This window comes from Salmo trutta, chromosome 16, assembly GCF_901001165.1.
Source record: "Salmo trutta chromosome 16, fSalTru1.1, whole genome shotgun sequence".
Lineage (NCBI taxonomy): Eukaryota > Metazoa > Chordata > Actinopteri > Salmoniformes > Salmonidae > Salmo > Salmo trutta.
In genome coordinates, this window is record NC_042972.1 from 22,707,975 (window position 1) to 22,733,929 (window position 25,955).

General features: G+C 43.0%; 1 protein-coding gene across 1 annotated transcript in view; it reads right to left on the minus strand.

Moving 5' to 3' along the window:
- The window catches only part of LOC115150327 (receptor-type tyrosine-protein phosphatase gamma), a 256,267-nt gene that overhangs the window by 24,646 nt on the left and 205,666 nt on the right, over nucleotides 1–25,955 (minus strand). The window contains exons 10-13 of the mRNA XM_029693504.1: nucleotides 22,252–22,360; nucleotides 22,064–22,113; nucleotides 21,124–21,892; nucleotides 18,339–18,477 (exon numbers count right to left, since the gene is read on the minus strand). Of these exons, the coding sequence (XP_029549364.1) occupies nucleotides 18,339–18,477; nucleotides 21,124–21,892; nucleotides 22,064–22,113; nucleotides 22,252–22,360 (1,067 nt within the window). The remainder of the gene's footprint in view (nucleotides 1–18,338; nucleotides 18,478–21,123; nucleotides 21,893–22,063; nucleotides 22,114–22,251; nucleotides 22,361–25,955) is intronic.

Genomic DNA, 25,955 nt, shown 5'->3' on the forward strand with positions numbered 1-25,955 from the left:
ATGTCGGAGTTTATGCCTTATCCTTTAACATCATGCTGTGTGTGACTGATGTCTTTCCATCGGCCCTATGTAGTGGTGCCTGGAAGAAGTGGGTATACTCTAATTTTGCCAAAAGGTTCCCAAATGGCCCGCCCAGCGAAGGAAAGGCATCCTGTGTGAAAAATCCTGTTTTCCTATATTTAACATTTTTTTGTTTTCCTATAGATTTTTCAGATTTCCACTCTCCAATTTTTTTTGTTCAAGAAAAAAGACAGAAATGTGATGGTCTAAGTCCACAACAATTCTTAAACCACATCAATATTATTGGGTCGGCCCGTCAGGGCCTGGTTCCCCAGTGGCCCATGTCCACCCAGGCCCATCCATGTCTACGCCCCTGATGCAAACAGCGCATGATGACAATATTGCGCTTCACAAATAGTCTACTAACCAACACTTTGGACAAACCATTTTCAATGCCTGGTTTGCATGTCCACAGTTGCCCTAGTTAGCATTTACTAGCAGATATCATAAGTTGAAACGTCTTTCCTCCCTACCGGCTACCGATGTCATTCTTCTGTGAGCTGCTCATGCCAAAACCAGTTGAGATCTGCACACTTGCAGCCTGCAGATGATATTCCGCTGAAACTAGGCTACCTGTGTGGTACACATGTGAATATACACTGCTCCAAAAAATAAAGGGAACACTTAAACAACACAATGTAACTCCAAGTCAATCACACTTCTGTGAAATCAAACTGTCCACTTAGGAAGCAACACTGATTGACAATACATTTCACATGCTGTTGTGCAAATGGAATAGACAACAGGTGGAAATTATAGGCAATTAGCAAGACACCCCCAATAAAGGAGTGGTTCTGCAGGTGGGGACCACAGACCACTTCTCAGTTCCTATGCTTCCTGGCTGATGTTTTGGTCACTTTTGAATGCGGGCGGTGCTTTCACTCTAGTGGTAGCATGAGATGGAGTCTACAACCCACACATGTGGCTCAGGTAGTGCAGCTCATCCAGGATGGCACATCAATGCGAGCTGTGGCAAGAAGGTTTGCTGTGTCTGTCAGCGTAGTGTCCAGAGCATGGAGGCGCTACCAGGAGACAGGCCAGTACATCAGGAGACGTGGAGGAGGCCGTAGGAGGGCAACAACCCAGCAGCAGGACCGCTACCTCCGCCTTTGTTCAAGGAGTAGCAGGAGAAGCACTGCCAGAGCCCTGCAAAATGACCTCCAGCAGGCCACAAATGTGCATGTGTCTGCCCAAACGGTCAGAAACAGACTCCATGAGGGTGGTATGAGGGCCCGACGTCCACAGGTGGGGGTTGTGCTTACACCCCAACACCGTGCAGGACGTTTGGCATTTGCCAGAGAACACCAAGATTGGCAAATTCGCCACTGGCGCCCTGTGCTCTTCACAGATGAAAGGAGGTTCACACTGAGCACATGACAGACGTGACAGAGTCTGGAGACGCCGTGGAGAACGTTCTGCTGCCTGCAACATCCTCCAGCATGACCGGTTTGGTGGTGGGTCAGTCATGGTGTGGGGTGGCATTTCTTTGGGGGGCCGCACAGCCCTCCATGTGCTCGCCAGAGGTAGCCTGACTGCCATTAGGTACCGAGATGAGATCCTCAGACCCCTTGTGAGACCATATGCTGGTGCGGTTGGCCCTGGGTTCTTCCTAATGCAAGACAATGCTAGACCTCATGTGGCTGGAGTGTGTCAGCAGTTCCTACAAGAGAAAGGCATTGATGCTATGGACTGGCCCGCCCGTTCCCCAGACCTGAATCCAATTGAGCACATCTGGGACATCATATCTCGCTCCATCCACCAACGCCACGTTGCACCACAGACTGTCCAAGAGTTAGCGGATGCTTTAGTCCAGGTCTGGGAGGAGATCCCTCAGGAGACCATCCACCACCTCATCAGGAGCATGCCCAGGCATTGTAGGGAGGTCATACAGGCACGTGGAGGCCCCACACACTACTGAGCCTCATTTTGACTTGTTTTAAGGACATTACATCAAAGTTGGATCAGCCTGTAGTGTGGTTTTCCACTTTAATTTTGAGTGTGACTCCAAATCCAGACCTTCATTGGTTGATAAATTAGATTTCCATTGATTATTATTGTGTGATTTTGTTGTCAGCACATTCAACTATGTAAAGAAAAAAGTATTTAATAAGATTATTTATTTCATTCAGATCTAGGATGTGTTGTTTAAGTGTTTCCTTTATTTTTTTGAGCAGTATATTTCATGTGCTTTAAGATAGTGTAGGCTACTTTGTGCATGATTTCTCTATTGTACTACATAATTGATAAGTTGTACACCTCCACTTCACTACCTTGATACGCATCAGTAGGGATTACGGAGTGAGTACCGTAATTACCGGACTATTAAGCGCACCTGAATATAAGCCACACCCACTGAATTAAAAAAATAAATATATTTTGAACATAAATAAGCCGCACATGTCTATAAGCCGCAGGTGCCTACCGGTACATTGAAACAAATTAACTTTACACAGGCTTTAACGAAACACGGCTTGTAACAAAAATAAATAGGCTTTAACGAAACATGGCTTGTAACAAAAATAAATAGGCTTTAATGAGACACGGCTTATAACAAAAAATAAAGAATTAGCAGTAAGCTTTACCGGTAGTTGTCTTTTTGCACTGAGTCAATTCCTCACGCTGCTGTTTCCAAGCTCCCGTGCAGCAGCTCTTATCATCGACTCATTAAGACCAAGCTCCCGTGCAGCAGCTCTATTTCCTTTTCCAACAGCCAGATCAATCGCCTTCAACTTGAAAGCTGCATCATCATGCATTTCTCCGTGTCTTTGCCATGATGAGGGTGACAAAATGACTACCGTAATCAGAATGATGGGAAGTTTGAGAGCGCTCGATTTAATCTAAATAGTAAAAAAAAAGTTGTTTGACCTTAACCCGTGCGGCAATTTCATTGGTCTAATGAAAGCTTCATGCCGCCAAAAAACTGAGCACGTCACAGAATGTGTTATTTCGGAGAAAAAAAATTGAAAGCGGGAAAAATCCATATATTACACGCGTCATTGTTTAAGCCGCGAGGTTCAAAGCCTGGGAAAAAAGTTGCGGCTCATAGTCCGGAATTTACGGTATACGCAATGCCCATTGAAAAAAGTGTGTATACGGCTTATACCTGCGTATACTCTCCACCACTGTCCCTTTGTGTTAGACAAAAAGTGCACTATCCTACATGAGTGTGCTCGTATTACAGTTGCTGTCCTTACAGAATCACGAACCCGTCACACACTGAAGGCCAATAGGTTCACCACTGTGCAAACATGTCTATAACAGATATTCATGTTTCAAGAAAGGAGAGTTTATATTTGGCCTGGCGAAGCGGTTTTATGCGCTGACTGAAAGGAAGCTGGTAATAATTAATTCTTATGAAATTAGGAGTCCTCACTGTCGGAGACCGAGTTAAGACTGGATACAAATGTATCCAACACCGAGACAAGACCGAGACACTCAATATGTGGTCTCAAGACCGGACCTCGAGTACTACAACACTGCGTCCAGCATATGGGGAATGGATTTTCACAGTTAAAATATTATGCTAGAATTTACTATTTAAAATGTATATAGTACCAGTCAAAAGTTTGGACACACCTACTCATTCAAGGGTTTTTCTTTATTTTTACTATTTTATACATTGTAGAATAATAGTGAAGACATCAAAACTATGAATTAACACATTTGGAATGATATAGTAATCAAAAAAGTGTTAAACAAATCCAAATATATTTATATTTTGGATTCTTCAATGTAGCCAACCTTTGCCTTGATGACAGCTTTGCACACTCTTGGCATTCTCTCAACCAGCTTCACCTGGAATGCTTTTTCAACAGTCTTGAAGGAGTTCCAACATATGCTGAGCACTTGTTGGCTGCTTTTTCTTTACTCTGCGGTCCAACTCATCCCAAACCATCTCAACTGGGTTGAGGTCGGGGGATTGTGGAGGCTAGGTCATCTGATGGAGCACTCCATCACTCTCCTTCTTGGTCAAATAGCCTTTACACAGCTTGGAGGTGTGTTTTGGGTCATTGTCCTGTTGAAAAACAAATTATAGTCCCACTAAGCGCAAACCAGATGGGTTGGCGTATTGCTGCATAAGCCCTGTGGTAGCCATGCTGGTTAAGTGTGCATTGAATTCTAAATAAATCACCGAAAGTGTCACCAGCAAAGCACCATCACACCTCCTCTTCCATGCTTCATGGTGGGAACCACACATGCAGAGATCATCCTTTCAACAACTCTGTGTCTCACAAAGAGACGTTTGTTGGAACCAAAAATCTCAAATTTGGACACATCAGACCAAAGGACATATTTCCACCGGTCTAATGTCCATTGCTCATGTTTCTTGGCCCAAGCAAGTTTGTTCTTCTTCTTGGTGTCCAAAAGTATCCATATCCACAGTCAAACGAGTCCTATATCGACATAACCTGAGGATGATGCCACTGCTACAAAACCGCCATAAAAAAGCCAGACTACGGTTTGCAATTGCACATGGCACAAAGATCATACTTTTTGGAGAAATGTCCTCTGGTCTGATGAAACAAAAATATAACTGTTTGGCCATAATGACCATCATTATGTTTGGAGGAAAAAGGGGGAGGGTTGCAAGCCGAGGAACACCATCCCAACTGTGAAGCACGGGGGTGGCAGCATCATGTTGTGAGGATGCTTTGCTGCAGGAGGGACTGGTGCACTTTACAAAATAGATGGCATCATGAGGAAGGAAAATTATGTGGATATGTTGAAGCAACATCTCAAGACATCAGTCAGGAAGTTAAAGCTTGGTTGCAAATGGGTCTTCCAAATGGACAATGACCCCAAGCATACTTCCAAAGTTGTGGCAAAATGGCTTAAGGACAACAAAGTCAAGGTATTGGAGTGGCCATCACAAAGCCCTGACCTCAATCCAATAGAAAATGTGTGGGCAGAACTGAAAAAGTGTGTGCAAGGAGGCCTACAAACCTGACTCAGTTACACCAGCTCTGTCAGGAGGAATGGGCCAAAATTCACCCAACTTATGTGGGAAGCTTGTGGAAGGCTACCTGAAACATTTGACCCAAGTTAAACAATTTAAAGGCAATGCTACCAAATACTAATTGAGTGTATGTAAACTTCTGACCCACTGGAATGTGATGAAAGAAATAAAAGCTGAAATAAATCACTCTCTACTATTATTCTGACATTTCACATTCTTAAATAAAGTGGTAAAGTAACTGACCTAAGACAGGGAATTTTTACTAGGATTAAATGTTAGGAATTGTGAAAAACTGAGTTTAAATGTATTTGGCTAAGGTGTATGTAAATTTCCAACTTCAATTGTAGGTTATTTTTCATTTAATTCCATTTAAGAAAAGTTTTGCAACAGAATCTGCATAATGAACACACCCCAGGTAATCCTTCATTTGAGCTACTCACTCTGTAGACTGCAGTTATACATTTATGTTATACGTTTGAGGCATTAGAACATTTTACTTTTATTCATTTACAGACCTTTAATTACAATTTTTATGCACTATGGTTATTGATTTCTCTGACTTTGTAAAAAACACAAGTTTGCCAAAATAAACCGCCTAATAATTGCACTGCACCCTTATCAATTGTCTCTCATGCCTGTTTGGTCCTTCCCGTACACAATTGTCATCATAATGACATCATTGTATCCGTTTTAGCTAACACAAATTAGCACTTGGATAGGCCCGAATCTGGATCGGACCAGGTCTATAGGGAACAGGTGTAGTTTTCCTCTGGTCCGTTCGTAACAGTTCTCTATATTTAAAAACATTTATTTATGCATATTGGGTCCAGGTGGGAAAGCCCCAGGTCCATTTCAGAACGGGTCCAACTTTTTGGACCCGTGAAGACCTCTAGTATTAACACAACATATCGTCATCATTCTCAGGTTCTTGTTAACAGCAAGATGGTGAATATAATTACACAGACAGAGCTGCCAGTTACATTACAGGTAAAAGCCCCAGGGTGGTTAGAACCAGCCCTATTTACAAGCCTGCTGATGTTATTTACATTTGACATTTTAGTAATTTAGCAGACACTCTTATCTAGAGCAACTTAGGGGAGCAAATAGGGTTCAGAGCCTTGCTCAAGGGCACGTCGGCAGATTTTTCACATAGTTGGCTCGGGGATACGAACCAGCAACCTTTTGCTTACTGACCCAACGCTCTTAACCACTAGGCTTCTTGCCACCCACACAGTAATGACTCAATAGATGATGACCACCAGAGCACACAACAACACCATGCTGGAATAAGGTGCACACACACACGCACACAGCCTTCTGTAAACGCGCACAGCCTTCTGTAAACGCGCACATTCTCTTGTAAACATGCACAGCCTCCTATAATCTAAACACACAGCCTCCTGTAAACTAAACACGCACAGCCCCCTGTAAACACATACAGCCTCCTGTAAACACATACAGTGAGCTGACCATATAAACTGCATGCACCAATGACCATTAGTCACTTTGGTTAAAAGTGTCAGCTAAATGGCATTTATGAGCCTTGGCCCATGACTCCTACTGCTACATAACAAACAGCAGGACTAGAAAGAGCCCTGGCAGTCTCTCTCTGCCTACAACATGTACACAAGCACAATGACTAGCTAGTCTCTAGTCTAGGCATATTTCTCTAAAGCTCTCATTTTGTCAGAAGCATTTTGAAATGTCACCCAACTTACCAGTATGTCTACTGATGTTACCCTACCAGTATGTCTACTGATGTTACCCTACCAGTATGTCTACTGATGTTCCCCCTACCAGTATGTCTACTGACGTTACCCTACCAGTATGTCTACTAACTTTCCCCTACCAGTATGTCTACTGATGTTCCCCCTACCAGTATGTCTACTGACTTTACCCTACCAGTATGTCTACTAACTTTCCCCTACCAGTATGTCTACTGATGTTCCCCTTACCAGTATGTCTACTGACGTTACCCTACCAGTATGTCTACTAACTGTCCCCTAACAGTATGTCTACTGACGTTCCCCCTACCAGTATGTCTACTGACGTTCCCCCTACCTGTATGTCTACTGACGTTACCCTACCAGTATGTCTACTGACGTTCCCCTACCTACCTGTACTTGATGCAGAGGAGAGAGCAGATGCTGGTCATTCTTGTCGAGAGATGAAGGAAAATAAAATAGGAGAGAGTGGCCTAAAAGCATTTGCAGAAAGAGAGGGGGAGGGAGGCAGAGAGTGAGAGAGAGAGGGAAAGACAGAGAGAAAGAAATGAATTGAATCGAGAGGGAAAGAAAGAAAGCGAGAGATTGAAGATATGAGGGGAGGGGTCTCCCCTGCCCCCCTCCACCCCTGCCCCCCAGGCTAATGACTCCCTGAGGGAGAAGGTGTGGTGTGGCTAGCTAACTAACTAACCAGCCGTTCAACACCTCCCTTACACCGGGGGAGGGGGAACCCCATCTAAAGGGGGGGGGGGCTCATTCAGAAACAGAGAGGGTGGGATGTATGGAAAGAAGTAGTGATAGAAGGATGAGATCTTTTCATTCGACAAAATTATCCTCCAAACAGACTGGCCTACCTTTTTCCCTAGCAACCCCTGACAGAGTGGATACTGAGAATCACTCTCTCCTACCGGAGTTATATATAGTAATCATTTTCCCCTTTAAACCTCTGTGTGACATATGTGAGCTCCCTCTAACCATGTCCTCAAGCCCTCCAGATGGAGCCCTCCCCTTTAAAAGCAATTATTGTCTTAATAACGTTTTGATGCAGAACTCAGATCTACTGTGAACCAACAACAACATAACCTATTGAGACAATAGAGTCATCAAATTGAGTCTCGGGATGAAAAATAAAATTGAATCTAATAAGTGACCACAATATTCGCTGTAGTGAAAAGTGAAAAAAAAGTGATGCTGAATTAATGACGACCATGTTTGCATAACTCCATTAGGAATATCTCTTTTCTGAAAAATTTATTTTAATCTCCCCCATTGTCTCCTTCCCTTCTGTTAGCAGGGATGGGGGAGTGTAAGAAAGAGATGAGAGGAGAGGGAGGATGGAGAGAGTGCTGGTACCAAGGCAGCACTCAACGAGCTGTATAGGGCCATAAGCAAGCAGATGTGTCGCTCCTAGTGGCCAGGGATTTTAATGCAGGGAAACTAAAATACATTTTACCCCAGTTTTACCAGCATGTCACCTGTGCAACCAGAGCCGACAAAACTCTAGACCACCTTTACTCTACACACAGAATCGCATACAAAGCTCTCCCCCGCTCTCCATTTGGCAAATCTGACCATAATTCTATCCTCCTGATTCCTGCATACAAGCAAAAACTCAAACTGGAAGTACCAGTGACACACTCAATACGGAAGTGGTCAGATGAAGCAGATGCTACACTACAGGACTGTTTTGCTAGCACAGAATGGAATTTGTTCCTGGGATTCATCCGATAACATTGAGGTATTTACCACATCAGTCACTGGCTTCATAGGTAAGTGCATCGACGGCGTCGTCCCCACTGTGACCATATATATATATAATCCAACCAGCAGCCATGTATTACAGGCAACATCCACACCGAGCTAAAGGCTAGAGCTGCTGCTTCCAAGGAGCGGGACACTAATTCAGATGCTTATAAGAAATCCTGCTACGACCTCCGATGAGCCATCAAACAGGCAAAGCATCAATACAGGACTAAAATCAAATCCTACTACGCCGGCTCTGACGCTTATCAGATGTGGCAGGGCTTGCAAACTACCACGGATTACAAAGGGGAACGCAGCCACAAACTGCCCAGTTACACGAACCTACCAGACGAGTGGCACAGCGGTCTAAGGCACTGCATCTCAGTGCAAGAGGCATCACTACAGTCCCTGGTTCAAATCCAGGCTGAATCCCATCCGGCCGTGATTGGGAGTCCCATAGGGCGGCACACAACTGGCCCAGAGTCGTCCAGGTTTGGCCGGGGTAGGCCGCCATTGTAAATATGAATTTGTCCTTAACTGACTTGCAAAGTTAAACAAAAAAAAAGTAAAATGTTTACTTTATACGCGCTTCGAGGCAAGCAATACTGAACTATGCATGAGAGCACCAGCTGTTCTGGACGACTGTGATCTCGCTCACCCTAGCCGAATAAGACCTTTAAAACAGGTTATCATTCACAAGACTGCGGGGCCAGATGGATTCCAGGATGGGTACTCTGACCAGCTGTCAAGTGTCTTCAATTACATTTTCAATGTCTCCCTGACCCAGTCTGTAATACCTACATGTTTCAAGCAGACCACCATAGTCCCTAAGCCCATGAACGCCAAGGTAACCTGCCTAAATTGCTATCGCCCCGTAGCACTCACATCTGTAGCCATGAAATGCTTTGAAAGGCTGGTCATGGCTCACATCAACACCATCATCCCAGACACCCTGGACTCACTCCAATTCGCATACCATCCCAACAGATCCACAGACGCTATCCCTATTGCATCAACACTGCCCTCTGGATAAGAGAAACACCTATGTGAGGAGGCTGTTCATTGACTACAGCTCAGCGTTTAACCCCATAATGCCCTCAGAGCTCATCACTACGCTCAGGACCCTGGGACTGAACACCTCCCTTTGCAACTGGATCCTGGACTTCCTGACGGGCCACCCCCAGGTGGTGAGGGTAGGCAATAACACATCCCCAATGCTGACACTCAACACAGGGGCCCCTCGGGGGTGAGTGCTCAGTCCCCTCCTGTACTCACTCTTCACCCATGGCTCTGTGGCTGCATACGACTCTAACACCATCATTAAGTTTGAGCATCTTGACTGGCTGCATCACCGCTTGGTATTGCAACTGCTTGGCATCCAACAACAGCTTCTACCCCCAAGCCATAAGACTGCTGAACAGTTAATCAAACGGCTACCCGGACTCTTTGCACACTCACTGGACTCTAACCACACACACACACACACACACACACACACACACACACACATTTAAAAGGTCTCTGTAGGGTGTGGGGGCTGTGCTTTGGCAAAGTGGGGGTTATATCCTGCCTGTTTGGCCCTGTCCGGGGGGTATCGTCGGACGGGGTCGCAGTGTCTCCCGACCCCTCCTGTCTCAGCCTCCAGTATTTATGCTGCAATAGTTTGTGTCGGTGTGCTAGAGTCAGTCTGTTTTGTCTGGAGCATTTCTCGTCTTATCCGGTGTCCTGTGTGAATTTAAGAATGCTCCCTCTAATTCTCTCTCTCTCCCCCTCTCCCTCCCATCCCAGAGGACCTAAGCCCTGGGACCATGCCTCAGGACTACCTGGCCTGATGACTCCTTGCTGTCCCCAGTCCACCTGGTCATGCTGCTGCTCCAGTTTCAACTGTTCTGCCTATGGCTATGGAACCCTGACCTGTTCACCAGACGTGCTATCTTGTTCAGTTCCTGCTGTTTTTGACTCCCTCTCTCTACCACACCTGCTGTCTCTAACTCTGAATGCTCGGCTATGAAAAGCCGAACTGACATTTACTCCTGAGGTGCTGACCTGTTGCACCCTCTACAACCACTGTGATTATTATTACTTGACCCTGCTGGTCATCTATGAACGTTTGAACATCTTAGCCATGTCCTGTTATAATCTCCACCTGGCACAGCCAGAAGAGGACTGGCCACCCCTCATAGCCTGGTTCCTCTCTAGGTTTCTTCCTAGGTTCCTGCCTTCCTAGGGAGTTTTTCCTAGCCTCTGTGCTTCTACACCTGCATTGCTTGCTGTTTGGGGTTTTAGGCTGGGTTTCTGTATAGCACTTTGTGACATCGGCTGATGTAAAAAGGGCTTTATAAATTAATTTGATTTGAATTTGAAGTGTACAGAAAGCACCTCTGAAACAGAGCAGGCCCGCAATCTGGAGGCCACGCACCGCAAGCCTGTGTACGTGGCCGAGACTGCCAAAGATCAGCGCCACCAGCTTGTACCTACACCCGAGGCTCTCCAAGCATGCCACGAGGGGCTGGTATTTAAGCAGCTTCTCGGCAAAGGCCTTCTCCATGAAGCCATAAAATGAGCACCTCCCCCTGCCCCCCCACAACAACAATATCTGGCGTATTTGGCACACAGAACACCACATTGTCAAACCAGCTTCCCCTTACACAATAATGTTTCTGCATGTGTGCTGTTGTTGAGACTACTTGTCTCACCTCGCTGGCTATCAGGTCAACAAGGCAGTCATGTCTAGCAATGTACACACACACAGAATCTGTCAAATCAGGCCAAGCCTTTGCTTCAATGAAACAGCTCAATGCAGAGCTGCATAAATACATAAAGCACTAAACACAGATTTCTAGTAATGATCCCATTGTGCTGTATAGCTCATTAGGCAGCACATGCAGCCAGCTGTTAGCCTGGCCTGGCCTGTGTAATTACTGAGGCTGAGAGAAAGTGTGTGTGTGTGTGTGTGTGTGTGTGTGTGTGTGTGTGTCACACTGCAGATGAACACAGCTGGGCCCTCTCCTGGCACCATGGCCCCTGTTGGCTGGCCCCCCTGCAGAGAGGAGTGTGATAGCGATGTGGGAGGATGGAGGAAGAAGGGGGAGGAGAGCGTGAGGGAGGGAGAGAGGGAGACGAGAGGGGGAAGGGAGACAGGAGGGGATTTAGAGAGAGAGGGAGGGAGGAGGAGGAGAGAGAGAGGGAGGGAGGAGAGAGGAGGAAGGGGGAAAAGAGAGGGAGGGGGAAGAAGGAGCGAGAGAGAGGGAGGGCTGCCAAAATACCAGTCATCTTCCACCAAGTAGGTTCCTGGTGGCCAGCAGCATGCAAAAATGCACGCACACACAGGACAGAACAGCAGATGGGCCGGAAACTCCCGAGGGGACAAGAGGATAGGTCACCCTACTCCAAACAAGAGTGTGTGTCTGTGAGGTCAGCTAGGGTCAAGAGCCAGTGTGATGTCGTGTGAGGTAGGAGTGCTATCTGTACCTCTGGTTAAAGAGGGTTAACTGACAGCTGTGACTGAGCAGAGCAGTGGCGATGAGGAGATAAAAGGGGCCTCATCACTGGAAGTGGATGAGATGAATGCATGACAACATGGTGCTGCCCTGAGAAGGCTTTGATTGTCTTATAGTGGCAAACCAAAAATATGTTAATGACACTACAATTCTTCTGAGCTGTTCCTCAAACTAGGGGTCGCGACATCATGTGAGGTCGCACGATTTGGAAATGGGGTCGCGAGAGAAAAGACGCGGTAGTAATAAACATAGTGGTTTCTGTTAGATGAGGTTGTAACAAACAGAGTGGTTTCTGTTAGATGAGGTTGTAATAAACATTGTGGTTTCTGTTAGATGAGGTAGTAATAAACATAGTGGTTTCTGTTAGATGAGGTAGTAATAAACATAGTGGTTTCTGTTAGATGAGGTAGTAATAAAGATAGTGGTTTCTGTTAGATGAGGTAGTAATAAACATAGTGGTTTCTGTTAGATGAGGTAGTAATAAACAGAGTGGTTTCTGTTAGATGAGGTAGTAATAAACAGAGTGGTTTCTGTTAGATGAAGTAGTAATAAACAGAGTGGTTTCTGTTAGATGAAGTAGTAATAAACATAGTGGTTTCTGTTAGATGAGGTTGTAACAAACAGAGCGGTTTCTGTTAGATGAGGTAGTAATAAACACAGTGGTTTCTGTTAGATGAGGTTGTAACAAACATAGTGGTTTCTGTTAGATGAGGTAGTAATAAACATAGTTGTAACTGTTAAATGAGGTAGTAATAAACAGTGGTTTCTGTTAGATGAGGTAGTAATAAACATAGTGGTTTCTGTTAGATGAGGTAGTATTAAACATAGTGGTTTCTGTTAGATGAGGTTTTAACAAACAGAGTGGTTTCTGTTAGATGAGGTTGTAACAAACAGAGTGGTTTCTGTTAGATGAGGATGTAATAAACAGAGTGGTTTCTGTTAGATGAGGTTGTAACAAACAGAGTGGTTTCTGTTAGATAAGGTAGTAATAAACAGTGGTTTCTGTTAGATGAGGATGTAATAAACATAGTGGTATCTGTTAGATAAGGTAGTAATAAACATAGTGGTTTCTGTTAGATGAGGTTGTAATAAACATAGTGGTTTCTGTTAGATGAGGTAGTAATAAACATAGTGGTTTCTGTTAGATAAGGTAGTAATAAACATAGTGGTTTCTGTTAGATGAGGTTGTAACAAACAGAGTGGTTTCTGTTAGATGAGGTTGTAATAAACATTGTGGTTTCTGTTAGATGAGGTAGTAATAAACATAGTGGTTTCTGTTAGATGAGGTAGTAATAAACATAGTGGTTTCTGTTAGATGAGGTAGTAATAAAGATAGTGGTTTCTGTTAGATGAGGTAGTAATAAACATAGTGGTTTCTGTTAGATGAGGTAGTAATAAACAGAGTGGTTTCTGTTAGATGAGGTAGTAATAAACAGAGTGGTTTCTGTTAGATGAAGTAGTAATAAACAGAGTGGTTTCTGTTAGACGAGGTAGTAATAAACATAGTGGTTTCTGTTAGATGAGGTTGTAATAAACATAGTGGTTTCTGTTAGATGAGGTAGTAATAAACATAGTGGTTTCTGTTAGATGAGGTAGTAACAAACAGAGTGGTTTCTGTTAGATGAGGTAGTAATAAACATAGTGGTTTCTGTTAGATGAGGTTGTAACAAACAGAGCGGTTTCTGTTAGATGAGGTTGTAACAAACAGAGTGGTTTCTGTTAGATGAGGTTGTAATAAACATAGTGGTTTCTGTTAGATGAGGTTGTAATAAACATAGTGGTTTCTGTTAGATGAAGTAGTAATAAACAGAGTGGTTTCTGTTAGATGAGGTTGTAACAAACAGAGTGGTTTCTGTTAGATGAGGTTGTAACAAACAGAGTGGTTTCTGTTAGATGAGGTTGTAATAAACATAGCGGTTTCTGTTAGATGAGTTAGTAATAAACAGCAGTTTCTGTTAGATGAGGTAGTAATAAACATAGTGGTTTCTGTTAGATGAGGTTGTAACAAACATAGTGGTTTCTGTTAGATGAGGTTGTAACAAACAGAGTGGTTTCTGTTAGATAAGGTAGTAATAAACAGTGGTTTCTGTTAGATGAGGTTGTAATAAACATAGTGGTTTCTGTTAGATAAGGTAGTAATAAACATAGTGGTTTCTGTTAGATGAGGTAGTAATAAACATAGTGGTTTCTGTTAGATGAGGTAGTATTAAACATAGTGGTTTCTGTTAGATGAGGTTTTAACAAACAGAGTGGTTTCTGTTAGATGAGGTTGTAACAAACAGAGTGGTTTCTGTTAGATGAGGTAGTAATAAACAGAGTGGTTTCTGTTAGATGAGGTTGTAACAAACAGAGTGGTTTCTGTTAGATAAGGTAGTAATAAACAGTGGTTTCTGTTAGATGAGGATGTAATAAACATAGTGGTTTCTGTTAGATAAGGTAGTAATAAACATAGTGGTTTCTGTTAGATGAGGTTGTAATAAACATAGTGGTTTCTGTTAGATGAGGTAGTAATAAACATAGTGGTTTCTGTTAGATAAGGTAGTAATAAACATAGTGGTTTCTGTTAGATGAGGTTGTAATAAACATAGTGGTTTCTGTTAGATGAGGTAGTAACAAACAGAGTGGTTTCTGTTAGACGAGGTAGTAATAAACATAGTGGTTTCTGTTAGATGAGGTTGTAATAAACATAGTGGTTTCTGTTAGATGAGGTAGTAATAAACATAGTGGTTTCTGTTAGATGAGGTAGTAACAAACAGAGTGGTTTCTGTTAGATGAGGTAGTAATAAACATAGTGGTTTCTGTTAGATGAGGTTGTAACAAACAGAGCGGTTTCTGTTAGATGAGGTTGTAACAAACAGAGTGGTTTCTGTTAGATGAGGTTGTAATAAACATAGTGGTTTCTGTTAGATGAGGTTGTAATAAACATAGTGGTTTCTGTTAGATGAAGTAGTAATAAACAGAGTGGTTTCTGTTAGATGAGGTTGTAACAAACAGAGTGGTTTCTGTTAGATGAGGTTGTAACAAACAGAGTGGTTTCTGTTAGATGAGGTTGTAATAAACATAGCGGTTTCTGTTAGATGAGTTAGTAATAAACATAGCAGTTTCTGTTAGATGAGGTAGTAATAAACATAGTGGTTTCTGTTAGATGAGGTTGTAACAAACATAGTGGTTTCTGTTAGATGAGGTTGTAACAAACAGAGTGGTTTCTGTTAGGTGAGGTAGTAATAAACAGAGCGGTTTCTGTTAGATGAGGTTGTAACAAACAGAGTGGTTTCTGTTAGATAAGGTAGTAATAAACAGTGGTTTCTGTTAGATGAGGTTGTAATAAACATAGTGGTTTCTGTTAGATAAGGTAGTAATAAACATAGTGGTTTCTGTTAGATGAGGTAGTAATAAACATAGTGGTTTCTGTTAGATGAGGTAGTAATAAACATAGTGGTTTCTGTTAGATGAGGTAGTAATAAACATAGTGGTTTCTGTTAGATGAGGTAGTAATAAACATAGTGGTTTCTGTTAGATGAGGTTGTAATAAACATAGTGGTTTCTGTTAGATGAGGTAGTAACAAACAGAGTGGTTTCTGTTAGATGAGGTAGTAATAAACATAGTGGTTTCTGTTAGATGAGGTTGTAATAAACATAGTGGTTTCTGTTAGATGAGGTAGTAATAAACATAGTGGTTTCTGTTAGATGAGGTAGTAACAAACAGAGTGGTTTCTGTTAGATGAGGTAGTAATAAACATAGTGGTTTCTGTTAGATGAGGTTGTAACAAACAGAGTGGTTTCTGTTAGATGAGGTTGTAACAAACAGAGCGGTTTCTGTTAGATGAGGTTGTAACAAACAGAGTGGTTTCTGTTAGATGAGGTTGTAATAAACATAGTGGTTTCTGTTGGTGAGGTAGTAACAAACAGAGTGGTTTCTGTTAGATGAGGTAGTAACAAACAGAGTGGTTTCTGTTAGATGAGGTAGTAATAAACATAGTGGTTTCTGTTAGATGAGGTTGTAACAAACAGAGCGGTTTCTGTTAGATGAGGTTGTAACAAACAGAGTGGTTTCTGTTAGATGAGGTTGTAATAAACATAGTGGTTTCTGTTAGATGAGGTAGTAATAAACAGAGTGGTTTCTGTTAGATGAGGTAGTAACAAACAGAGTGGTTTCTGTTAGATGAGCTTGTAATAAACAGAGTGGTTTCTGTTAGATGAGGTTGTAACAAACAGAGGGGTTTCTGTTAGATGAGATTGTAACAAACAGAGCGGTTTCTGTTAGATGAGGTTGTAACAAACATAGTGGTTTCTGTTAGATGAGGTAGTAACAAACAGAGCGGTTTCTGTTAGATGAGGTTGTAACAAACAGAGTGGTTTCTGTTAGATGAGGTTGTAATAAACAGAGCGGTTTCTGTTAGATGAGGTTGTAACAAACAGAGTGGTTTCTGTTAGATGAGGTTGTAACAAACAGAGTGGTTTCTGTTAGATGAGGTTGTAACAAACAGAGTGGTTTCTGTTAGATAAGGTAGTAATAAACAGTGGTTTCTGTTAGATGAGGTTGTAACAAACAGAGCGGTTTCTGTTAGATGGGGTTGTAACAAACATAGCAGTTTCTGTTTTCTTTCTACAAATGTGGCTCTATCTTTTGAACTGTTTAAGATACAAAATACTATGATCCCATCACTAAAAGAAACACGTACAGTGCCTTCAGAAATGATTCATACCCCTGGACTTATTCCACATTTTTTTGTGTCACAGCTTGAATTCAAAATGGATAAAATTAAAAAAAACATTCTCAACTATCTACACACAATACCCCATAATGACAAAGTGAAAACATATTCACATCCCTGAGTAAATACTTTGTTGAACCAGATTTGGCAGTGATTACAGCTGTGAGTCTTTCTGGGTAACTTTCTAAGAGCTTTCCACACTTGGATTGTGCAACATTTCCCCATTATTCTTAAAAAAATGATTCAAGCTCTGTCAAATTGGTTGTTGATCATTGCTAGACAACCGTTTTCAGGTCTTGCCATCAAAACTGTAACTCGGCCATTCAGGAACATTCACTGTCTTCTTGGTAAGCAACTCCAGTGTAAATTTGGCCTTGTGTTTTAGGTTATTGTCCTGCTGAAAGGTGAATCCATCTCCCAGTGTCTGTTGGAAAGCAGACTGAACTAGTTTTTCCTCTACGATTTTGCCTGTGCTTAGCTCCATTCCTTAACGATTACAAGCATACCCATAATATGTTGCAGCCACCACTATGCTTGAAAATATGGAAAGTAATGTAATGTATTGGATTTGCCACAAACATTACACTTTGTATTCAGTACAAAAAGTTAATTGCTTTGCCACATTTTTTGCAGGATCACTTTAGTGCCTTGTCACAAACAGGATGCATGTTTTCTTTTCTCCTATCACAGCCATTACATTTTGTAACTGTTTATGTTACCATTGGCCTCATGGTGAAATCCATTAGCTGTTTCCTTCCCCTCACGCAACTGCATGTATCTTTGTAGTGACTTGGTGTATTGATACACTATCCAAATTGTCATTAATAACTTCACAATGCATGAAGGGTTATTCAATGTCTGATTTTTGTATTTTAACCATCTACCAATAGGTGCTCTTCTTTGCAAGGCATTGGAAAACCTCCCTGGTCTTTGAGGTTGAATGTGTTTGAAATTCACTGCTCGAATGAGGGACCTTACAGAAAAAAAAAAAAATAACATAATTCCACTTTGACATTATGGGGTACTTACTGCGTGTAGGTCAGTGACCCCCCAAAAATATATTTTCAATTCAGGCTGTAACACAACAAAATGTGGAAAAAAGTGTGAACACTTTCCGAAGGCATACTTCCTTCAGATTGAAATACTGTCAACACTACTGTCAAACGGATTTGTAATGGACTGCCGTAGACTCAATTAAAAAAGTAAACATTGGCCTTTGATTATATAACTTGTTTTACATGGTGGGGTCTGGAAAATGCACACACACCTAGCATGCATGACGAGGCAGAGCAAGGTGAGGGCTGAGACCACCACCAGGGGTCAGTAGGGGTTAGGGTTAGTAAACCAGTAATATAATAATATAACGTAATATATAATACCTCCAGTAGACCAGGACAGCCAGTAGCATGACGAGGCAGAGCAGGGTGAGGGCTGAGACCACCACCAGGGGTCAGTAGGGGTTAGGGTTAGTAACCCAGTAATATAATAATATAACGTAATATATAATACCTCCAGTAGACCAGGACAGCCAGTAGCATGACGAGGCAGAGCAGGGTGAGGGCTGAGACCACCACCAGGGGTCAGTAGGGGTTAGGGTTAGTAACCCAGTAATATAATAATATAACGTAATATATAATACCTCCAGTAGACCAGGACAGCCAGTAGCATGACGAGACAGAGCAGGGTGAGGGCTGAGACCACCACCAGGGGGACGATCCACTCCATCCTGCCCACCCCAGGGTGAGAACTGCGGGTCATGTTGGACACACTAGTTCTGTCTGGAAAGGTGGAGGGGTGGAATGGGAGACATACACAGAGGATGTGTCAGACATCTACTCCAAAAACACTTTAACACACAAAAGTCAAATCAAAGTGAGATTATTCAGATTATTTGGGCCACTCATGGAAGCTTCAGCCTTCAAACAACCAATTCCACTTCAGAAAAAACTGTTTAGCTCCCCTATTTATATATTTATACTGCCCTACCAAGCAAAAAGGCAGTAACTGCTCATAGTGTGGAACAGAGAAAAATGGCTTTTATTTACCTTGGTTTCACAGTAGCTTTATGCAGTTACTGCTAACATCACCCCAGTTTTCTTCAAAACACAGTACAATAGAGGCAGGATACTTGTCCACATGATTAAGCATGTATTTAATGTATCAAAAATGACATTAACTCATTTTCGACCAAATGAGCAGTTACTGTCTTTTTGCTTGGTAGGGCAGCATACATTTATTTCAGTGTGATGGCTTCATCAGTAGGGTGAGTTTATTTTATTGTATTTAACCTTTAGTTACCTAGGCAAGTCAGTTAAGAACAAATTCTTATTTACAATGACAGTAAGTGACTAGGTTTACCCTGAGGCTTGGAGCACGACTCATCTAAATGTGTTTATTCAGAATGAATAAGGACATTTATAAGAGAGCATTGACAAACACTTTGTTATTCATGAAACAAATACCCTGCTTTACTTTTTCTGTTTTATTCCTGGCTGGTAGGCAGGCAGTTTGGCCTTGAAAATATGCCTCAGAGCATGCCCCAAACTAATGGCATCTCAGGCTAGGTAATGGCACCTCGGGCTAAGTAATGGCACCTCGGGCTAAGTAATGGCACCTCGGGCTAGGTAATGGCACCTCGGGCTAGGTAATGGCACCTCGGGCTGTTCCATTACTTTCTCTAGGGCTCGCTCTGTGTGATATTATGGTGGCACTCAGAAATTGAGTTATTTGTCTCAGTCTATTGCCACATACTGAAGCTGGGGCTGGTCCCAAGGCTAATGTTTAAAATAGGCCCTGCCTGTCTCATATTTACTGTTGATATGCAGATTATATATATATATATATATATATATATATATATATATATATATATATATATATATATATATATATATATATATATATATAAAATAACACAGCCTGTGGTAAGGGTGAACCAGAAAACTAAAATTACATTATATAGGTCTAAATATTGTGTTAAATATCTCCAGTGTACAACTATACTGAAGTGTTGGTCCTATGTTTCATGAGCTGAAATAAAAGATCCCAGAAATGTTTCATAGCCACAAAAAGCCTATTTCTACGGACAAGGAACACAATTGCATTTTATAAATGGGAATTTTAATTCCCAGAGATACCGTGACGAGATCCTGAGGCCCATTGTTGTGCCATTCATCCGCCTTCATCACCTCACGTTTCAGCATGATAATGCACGGCCCCATGTTGCAAGGATCTGTACACAATTCCTGGAAGCTGAAAATGACCCAGTTCATCCATGGCCTGCATTCTCACCAGACATGTCACCTATTGAACATGTTTGGGGTGCTCTGGATCGACGGCATGTTCCAGTTCTCTCCAATATCCAGCAACTTCGCACAGCCATTGAAGAAGAGTGGAACAACATTTCACAGGCCACAATCAACAGCCTGATCAACTCTATGCAAAGGAGATTTTTTATTTTATTTTTTATTTCACCTTTATTTAACCAGGTAGGCAAGTTGAGAACAAGTTCTCATTTACAATTGCGACCTGGCCAAGATAAAGCAAAGCAGTTCGACAACATACAACAACACAGAGTTACACATGGAGTAAACAACATACAGTCAATAATACAGTAGAAAAAATAAAAATATAAAAAATAAGACTATATACAATGTGAGCAAATGATGTGAGATAAGGGAGGTAAAAGCAAAAAAATGCCATGGTGGCAAAGTAAATAAAGTATAGCAAGAAAAACACTGGAATGGTAGATTTGTAGTTTGAAGAAAGTTCAAAGTTCAAATATAAATAATATGGTGCAAATGAGCAAAATAAATAAAATAAATAAATACAGTAGGGGAAGAGGTAGTAGTTTGGGCTAAATTATAGATGGGCTATGTACAGGTGCAGTGATCTGTGAGCTGCTCTGACAGCTGGTGCTTAAAGCTAGTGAGGGAGATAAGTGTTTCCAATTTTAGAGATTTTTGTAGTTCGTTCCAGTCGTTGGCAGCAGAGAACTGGAAGGAGAGACGACCAAAGGAGGAGTTGGCTTTAGGGGTGACCAGAGAGATATACCTGCTGGAGCGCGTGCTACAGGTGGGTGCTGCTATGGTGACCAGTGAGCGGAGATAAGGGGGGACTTTACCTAGCAGGGTCTTGTAGATGACCTGGGGCCAATGTGTCGCGCTGCATGAGGCAAATGGTGGTCACACCAGATATTTTCTTTTAAAGGTATCTGTGACCAACTGATGCCTATTTGTACTCCCAGTCATGTGAAATCCATAGATTATTGCCAAATTTATTTATTTCAATTGACACATTTCGTTATATGAACTGTAACTCAGTAAAATCTTTGAAATTGTTGCATGTTGCGTGTATAATTTTGTTCAGTGTAGTTGTGCTAAAAAGAGGAAAATGATATGGGTTATACAGAGAGTTCTACTCACCAGTGTGGACAGAGAAAGGCCAAAGGCTCTTCTCCTCCCCACCAGTCTTTGGGGAGCGTGTTGGGCTCTGGGGAATCTGCATCTCTCTCTCTGCTGTGTCCTTCTTTGGCTGCACCGTGGGCCCTGAGCTACTGTCCACTCTGAAAAGTTGGTCCTCCCCTACACTGGGAGGCACAGTGGTGCTGTTAGCCACAGGCTCTCCCTGCCCCTGTCCTTTCTCTTTGGCTGTGGGGGTAGGGACATGGGCGGAGGGCACTTTGACCACAGTGCTGTTCATCTTTGTCTCCACCTCATCAGGCGCTGTCTTGTTATTCTTCTTCCTCCTGTCGTCTTCCCCTTCATCCTTCTCTCCCTCTCCCTCCTCCCCCTCGGCCTCCCTGTCCACCCCTGCCTCCTCCTCCGCTGTGGGGGTGTCCGTGTCAGAACCACCCTGACGGGCTGTAGGGAGCTCAGTGGAGGCCTGGGACTGGGCAGGCTGGCGGCTGGGGATGGGACCCGGGCCAGGATTAGACCCAGGGCTGGCTGCAGGGGCCTGGGTGGGCCAGAGAGAGCCAGGCAGGGAAGAGATGACCCCTCCGCTGAAGCCCAGGCCGGCCAGCAGTGTGCTGGTCACCACCGATGCCACCGTGGCCTGACTGCCGCTGGAGGATGGGCCGATACCCCCCGTAGCCATGGAGACAAAGGAGAAGGGGAGGCCAGAGGAGGTCCAGGTGGAGGAGCCGGAGCTGATAGGAGCCATGTCCGCCGAGGAGGCTGGGGAGACGGTGGGCTGGGGGAAAGAGGAAAGAGAGGGGGAGAGGGAAGGAGGTGGAGAAAACGAGAGAGAAAGTGAGAGAGAGAGAGTTAGTATCATGCCATATCATATCATGTTGGATCGTCACAAAATAAATTGTTATGCTGCCATCTTCTGGACAAGACAAATGATCTGTACTTTACTCACCATTCCAGTTTTCACTATCCGTGTTCCCTCAAATATCCTGGTGGTGTTAGCTGGAAGACCAAACAGAGGAAAATATTACACATGCATTTGGAACAAAGACAAGTGTTTGTCCTTAGTATTTAGGATTATGTGACTCCATCCATAGGGCTGTACTGCATATGCTGTGTTATGGTGTGTTGTGTGGTTACCGCTGAAGAGCAGTGTCTGGCTGAAGTCACTGCGTAGGTCTCTCTGGCACACTGCCTGGACTCTGAACAGATACAGGATGTCTGGAGACACGTGGGTTATCACTGCCTTCTGTAGGATGGACACAGAGGCAGAGAGAGCAAGAGAGAGAATGAGAGTCAGACAGACACACCCTGTCACAGAGTCCAGTACATATGGGACATCCACACTACATAAGGGACATCCACACTACATGGCCGAAGGGGAGATGAGAGGAGGGGATGTGAAACTAAGGGCTTGAGTGGTTTTCAATTGATTCAACTATGATTGCAGGAAGCCTGCAGTTCCCTGATATAACCCAGATAAGGACGGAGATTTAAAATAAAAATGGAAATGAAGTGGGCAGAGAATGGGGAAAGGGGGCTGATGTGAGGGAAGAATGAAGGAGTGTGGTGATATGGCAAAGGAAGAGAGAGAGAGCGAGATTGATTGTAGGCAAAGAGAGATGGACGTCTCTGCATCGTCTCTCCTGGGACAGTGTTTTTCTGCAGTCTATGTTTATTCCTTTTAAATGATTGATCACAGCCAAATCCTCCTCTGTATGGCCTCATATATACAGTTGAAGTCGGAAGTTCACATACACCTTAGCCAAATACATTTAAACTCAGTTTTTCACAATTCCTGACATTTAACCCTAGTAAAAATTCCCTGTCTTAGATCAGTTAAGATCTCCACTTTATTTTAAGAATGTGAAATGACAGAATAATAGTAGAGAGAATGATTTATTTCAGCGCTTATTTCTTTCAACACATTCCCAGTGGGTTAGAAGTTTACATACACTTAATTAGTATTTGGTAGCATTGCCTTTAAATTGTTTAACTTGGGTCAAACATTTAGAGTAGCCTTCCACAAGCTTCCCACAATAAGTTGGGTGAATTTTGGCCCATTCTTTCTGACAGAGCTGGTGTAACTGAGTCAGGTTTGTAGGCCTCCTTGCTCGCACACACTTTTTCAGTTCTGCCCACAAATTTTCTATAGGATTGAGGTCAGGGCTTTGTGATGGCCACTCCAATACCTTGACTTTGTTGTCCTTAAGCCATTTTGCCACAACTTTGGAAGTATGCATGGGGTCATTGTCCCTTTGGAAGACCCATTTGTGACCAAGGTTTAACTTCCTGACTGATGTCTTGAGATGTTCCTTCAGTATATCCACATCATTTTCCTTTCTCATGATGCCATCTATTTTGTGAAGTGCACCAGTCGCTCACCCCCACAACATGATGCTGTCACCCCCGTGCTTCACGGTTGGGATGGTGTTCTTCGGCTTGCAAGCATCCCCCTTTTTCCTCCAAACATTATGATGGTCATTATGGCCAAACAGTTCCATTTTTGTTTCATCAGACCAGAGGACATTTCTCCAAAAAGTACGATCTTTGTCCCCATGTGCAGTTGCAAACCGTAGTCTGGCTTTTTAATTGCGGTTTTGGAGCAGTGGCATCTTCCTTGCTGAGCGGCCTTTCAGGTTATGTCGATATAGGACTCGTTTTACTGTGGATATAGATACTTTTGTACCTGTTTCCTTCAGCATCTTCACAAGGTCCTTTGCTGTTGTTCTGGGATTGATTTACACTTTTCGCACCAAAGTACGTTCATCTCTAGGAGACTGAACGCGTCTCCTTCCTGAGCGGTATGATGGCTATGTGGTCCCATGGTGTTTATACTTGCGTACTATTGTTTGTACAGATGAACGTGGTACCTTCAGGCGTTTGTATATTGCTCCCAAGCATGAACCAGACTGGAGGTCTACCATTTTTGTTCTGAGGTCTTGGCTGATTTCTTTTGATTTTCCCATGATGTCAAGCAAAGAGGCACTGAGTTTGAAGGTAGGCCTTGAAATACATCCACAGGTACACCTCCAATTGACTCAAACGATGTCAATTAGCCTATCAAAAGCTGCTAAAGCCATAACAGAATTTTCTGGAATTTTGCAAGCTGTTTAAAGGCACACCCAACTTAGTGTATAAAACTTCTGACACACAGGAACTGTGATACAGTGAATTATAAGTGAAATAATCTGTCTGTAAACAATTAGAAAAATTACTTGTGTCATGCACAAAGTAGATGTCCTAACCGACTTGCCAAAACTATAGTTTGTTAACAAGAAATTAATGGAGTGGTTGAAAAACGAGTTTTAATGACTCCAACCTAAGTGTATGTAAACTTCAGACTTCAACCGTATATATATATATATATATACACATATACATACACACACACTACATTAACAAAAGTATGTGGACACCTGCTTGTCGAACATCTAATTCCAAAATCATGAGCATAAAAATAGAACTGCCCCCCCCTTTGATGCTATAACAGCCTCCACTCTTCTTGGAAGGCTTTCCACTAGATGTTGGTACATTGCTGCGGCATTGGTGCGGGGACTTGCTTCCATTCAGCCATTAGTGAGGTCGGGCACTGATTAGGTCTTGTTGGGCGATTAAGCCTGGCTCGCAGTCGGCGTTCCAATTCATCCCAAAGGTGTTCGATGGGGTTAAGGTCAGGGCTTTGTGCAGGCCAGTCAAGTTCTTCCACACCGATCTCGAGAAACCATTTCAATATTGCCCTCACTTTGTGCACGGTAGCTTTGTCAACAATGCATTGAAACTGTTATAGCCTCGCTACTGTATATAGCCTCGCTACTGTTATTTTTCACTGTCTTTTTACTGTTGTTTTATTTATTTACTTACCTATTGTTCACATAATACCTTTTTTGCACTGTTGGTTAGAGCCTGTAAGTAAGCATTTCACTGTATGGTCTACACTTGTTGTATTCGGCGCACGTGACAAATAAACTTTGATTTGATTTGTCATGCTGAAACAAGAAATGGCCTTGCCACAAACTTGGAAGCACAGAATCGTCTAGAATGTAATTGTATGCTGTAGTGTTAAGATTTCCTTTCACTGGAACTAAGGGTCCTAGCCCGAACCATGAAAAACAGCTCCAGATCATTAATCCTCCACCACCAAACTATACAGTTGGCACTCTGCATTGGGGCAGTTAGCAATCTCTTGGCATCCGCCAAACCCAGATTTGTCTGTCGGACTGCCAGATGATGAAGCGTGAATCATCACTCCAGAGAACACGTTTCCACTGATCCATAGTCCAATGGCAGCAAGCTTCACACCACTCCAGCCAACGCTTGGCATTGCACATTGTCACGACTTCCGCCGAAGTCGGCCCCTCTCCTTGTTCGGGCGCCGTTCGGCGGTCGACGTCACCGGCTTTCTAGTCCCCACCGATCCATGTTTCCCTTTTCATTTTGTTTTGTCTTGATTACACATACCTGGTTTCAATTCCCTTATTATGTTCCTTATTTAAACCTCTGGCTTACCTTTCTGTTTTGTCCGTGATTGTTCTTTGTCAGTGGTTGTTGGAGGTGTTTCTCCTCACACTGTTGTTTCCTGTTGGAGATTTTGCTTGTGTTTTTCTTGAGTAAACTAGACTGTTTTCACTCAAACCTGTGTCCTGCGCCTGATTCCGCTACGTCTCCAAACCCAGGTCATTACACGCATGGTGATCTTAGGCTTGTGTGCGGCTGCTCGGCCATGGAAACCCATTTAATGAAGCTCCTGACAAACAGTTCTTGTGCTGACGTTGCTTCCAGAGGCAGTTTGGAACTCGGTAGTGAGTGTTGCAACCGAGCACAGCCAATTTTTACGCACTACG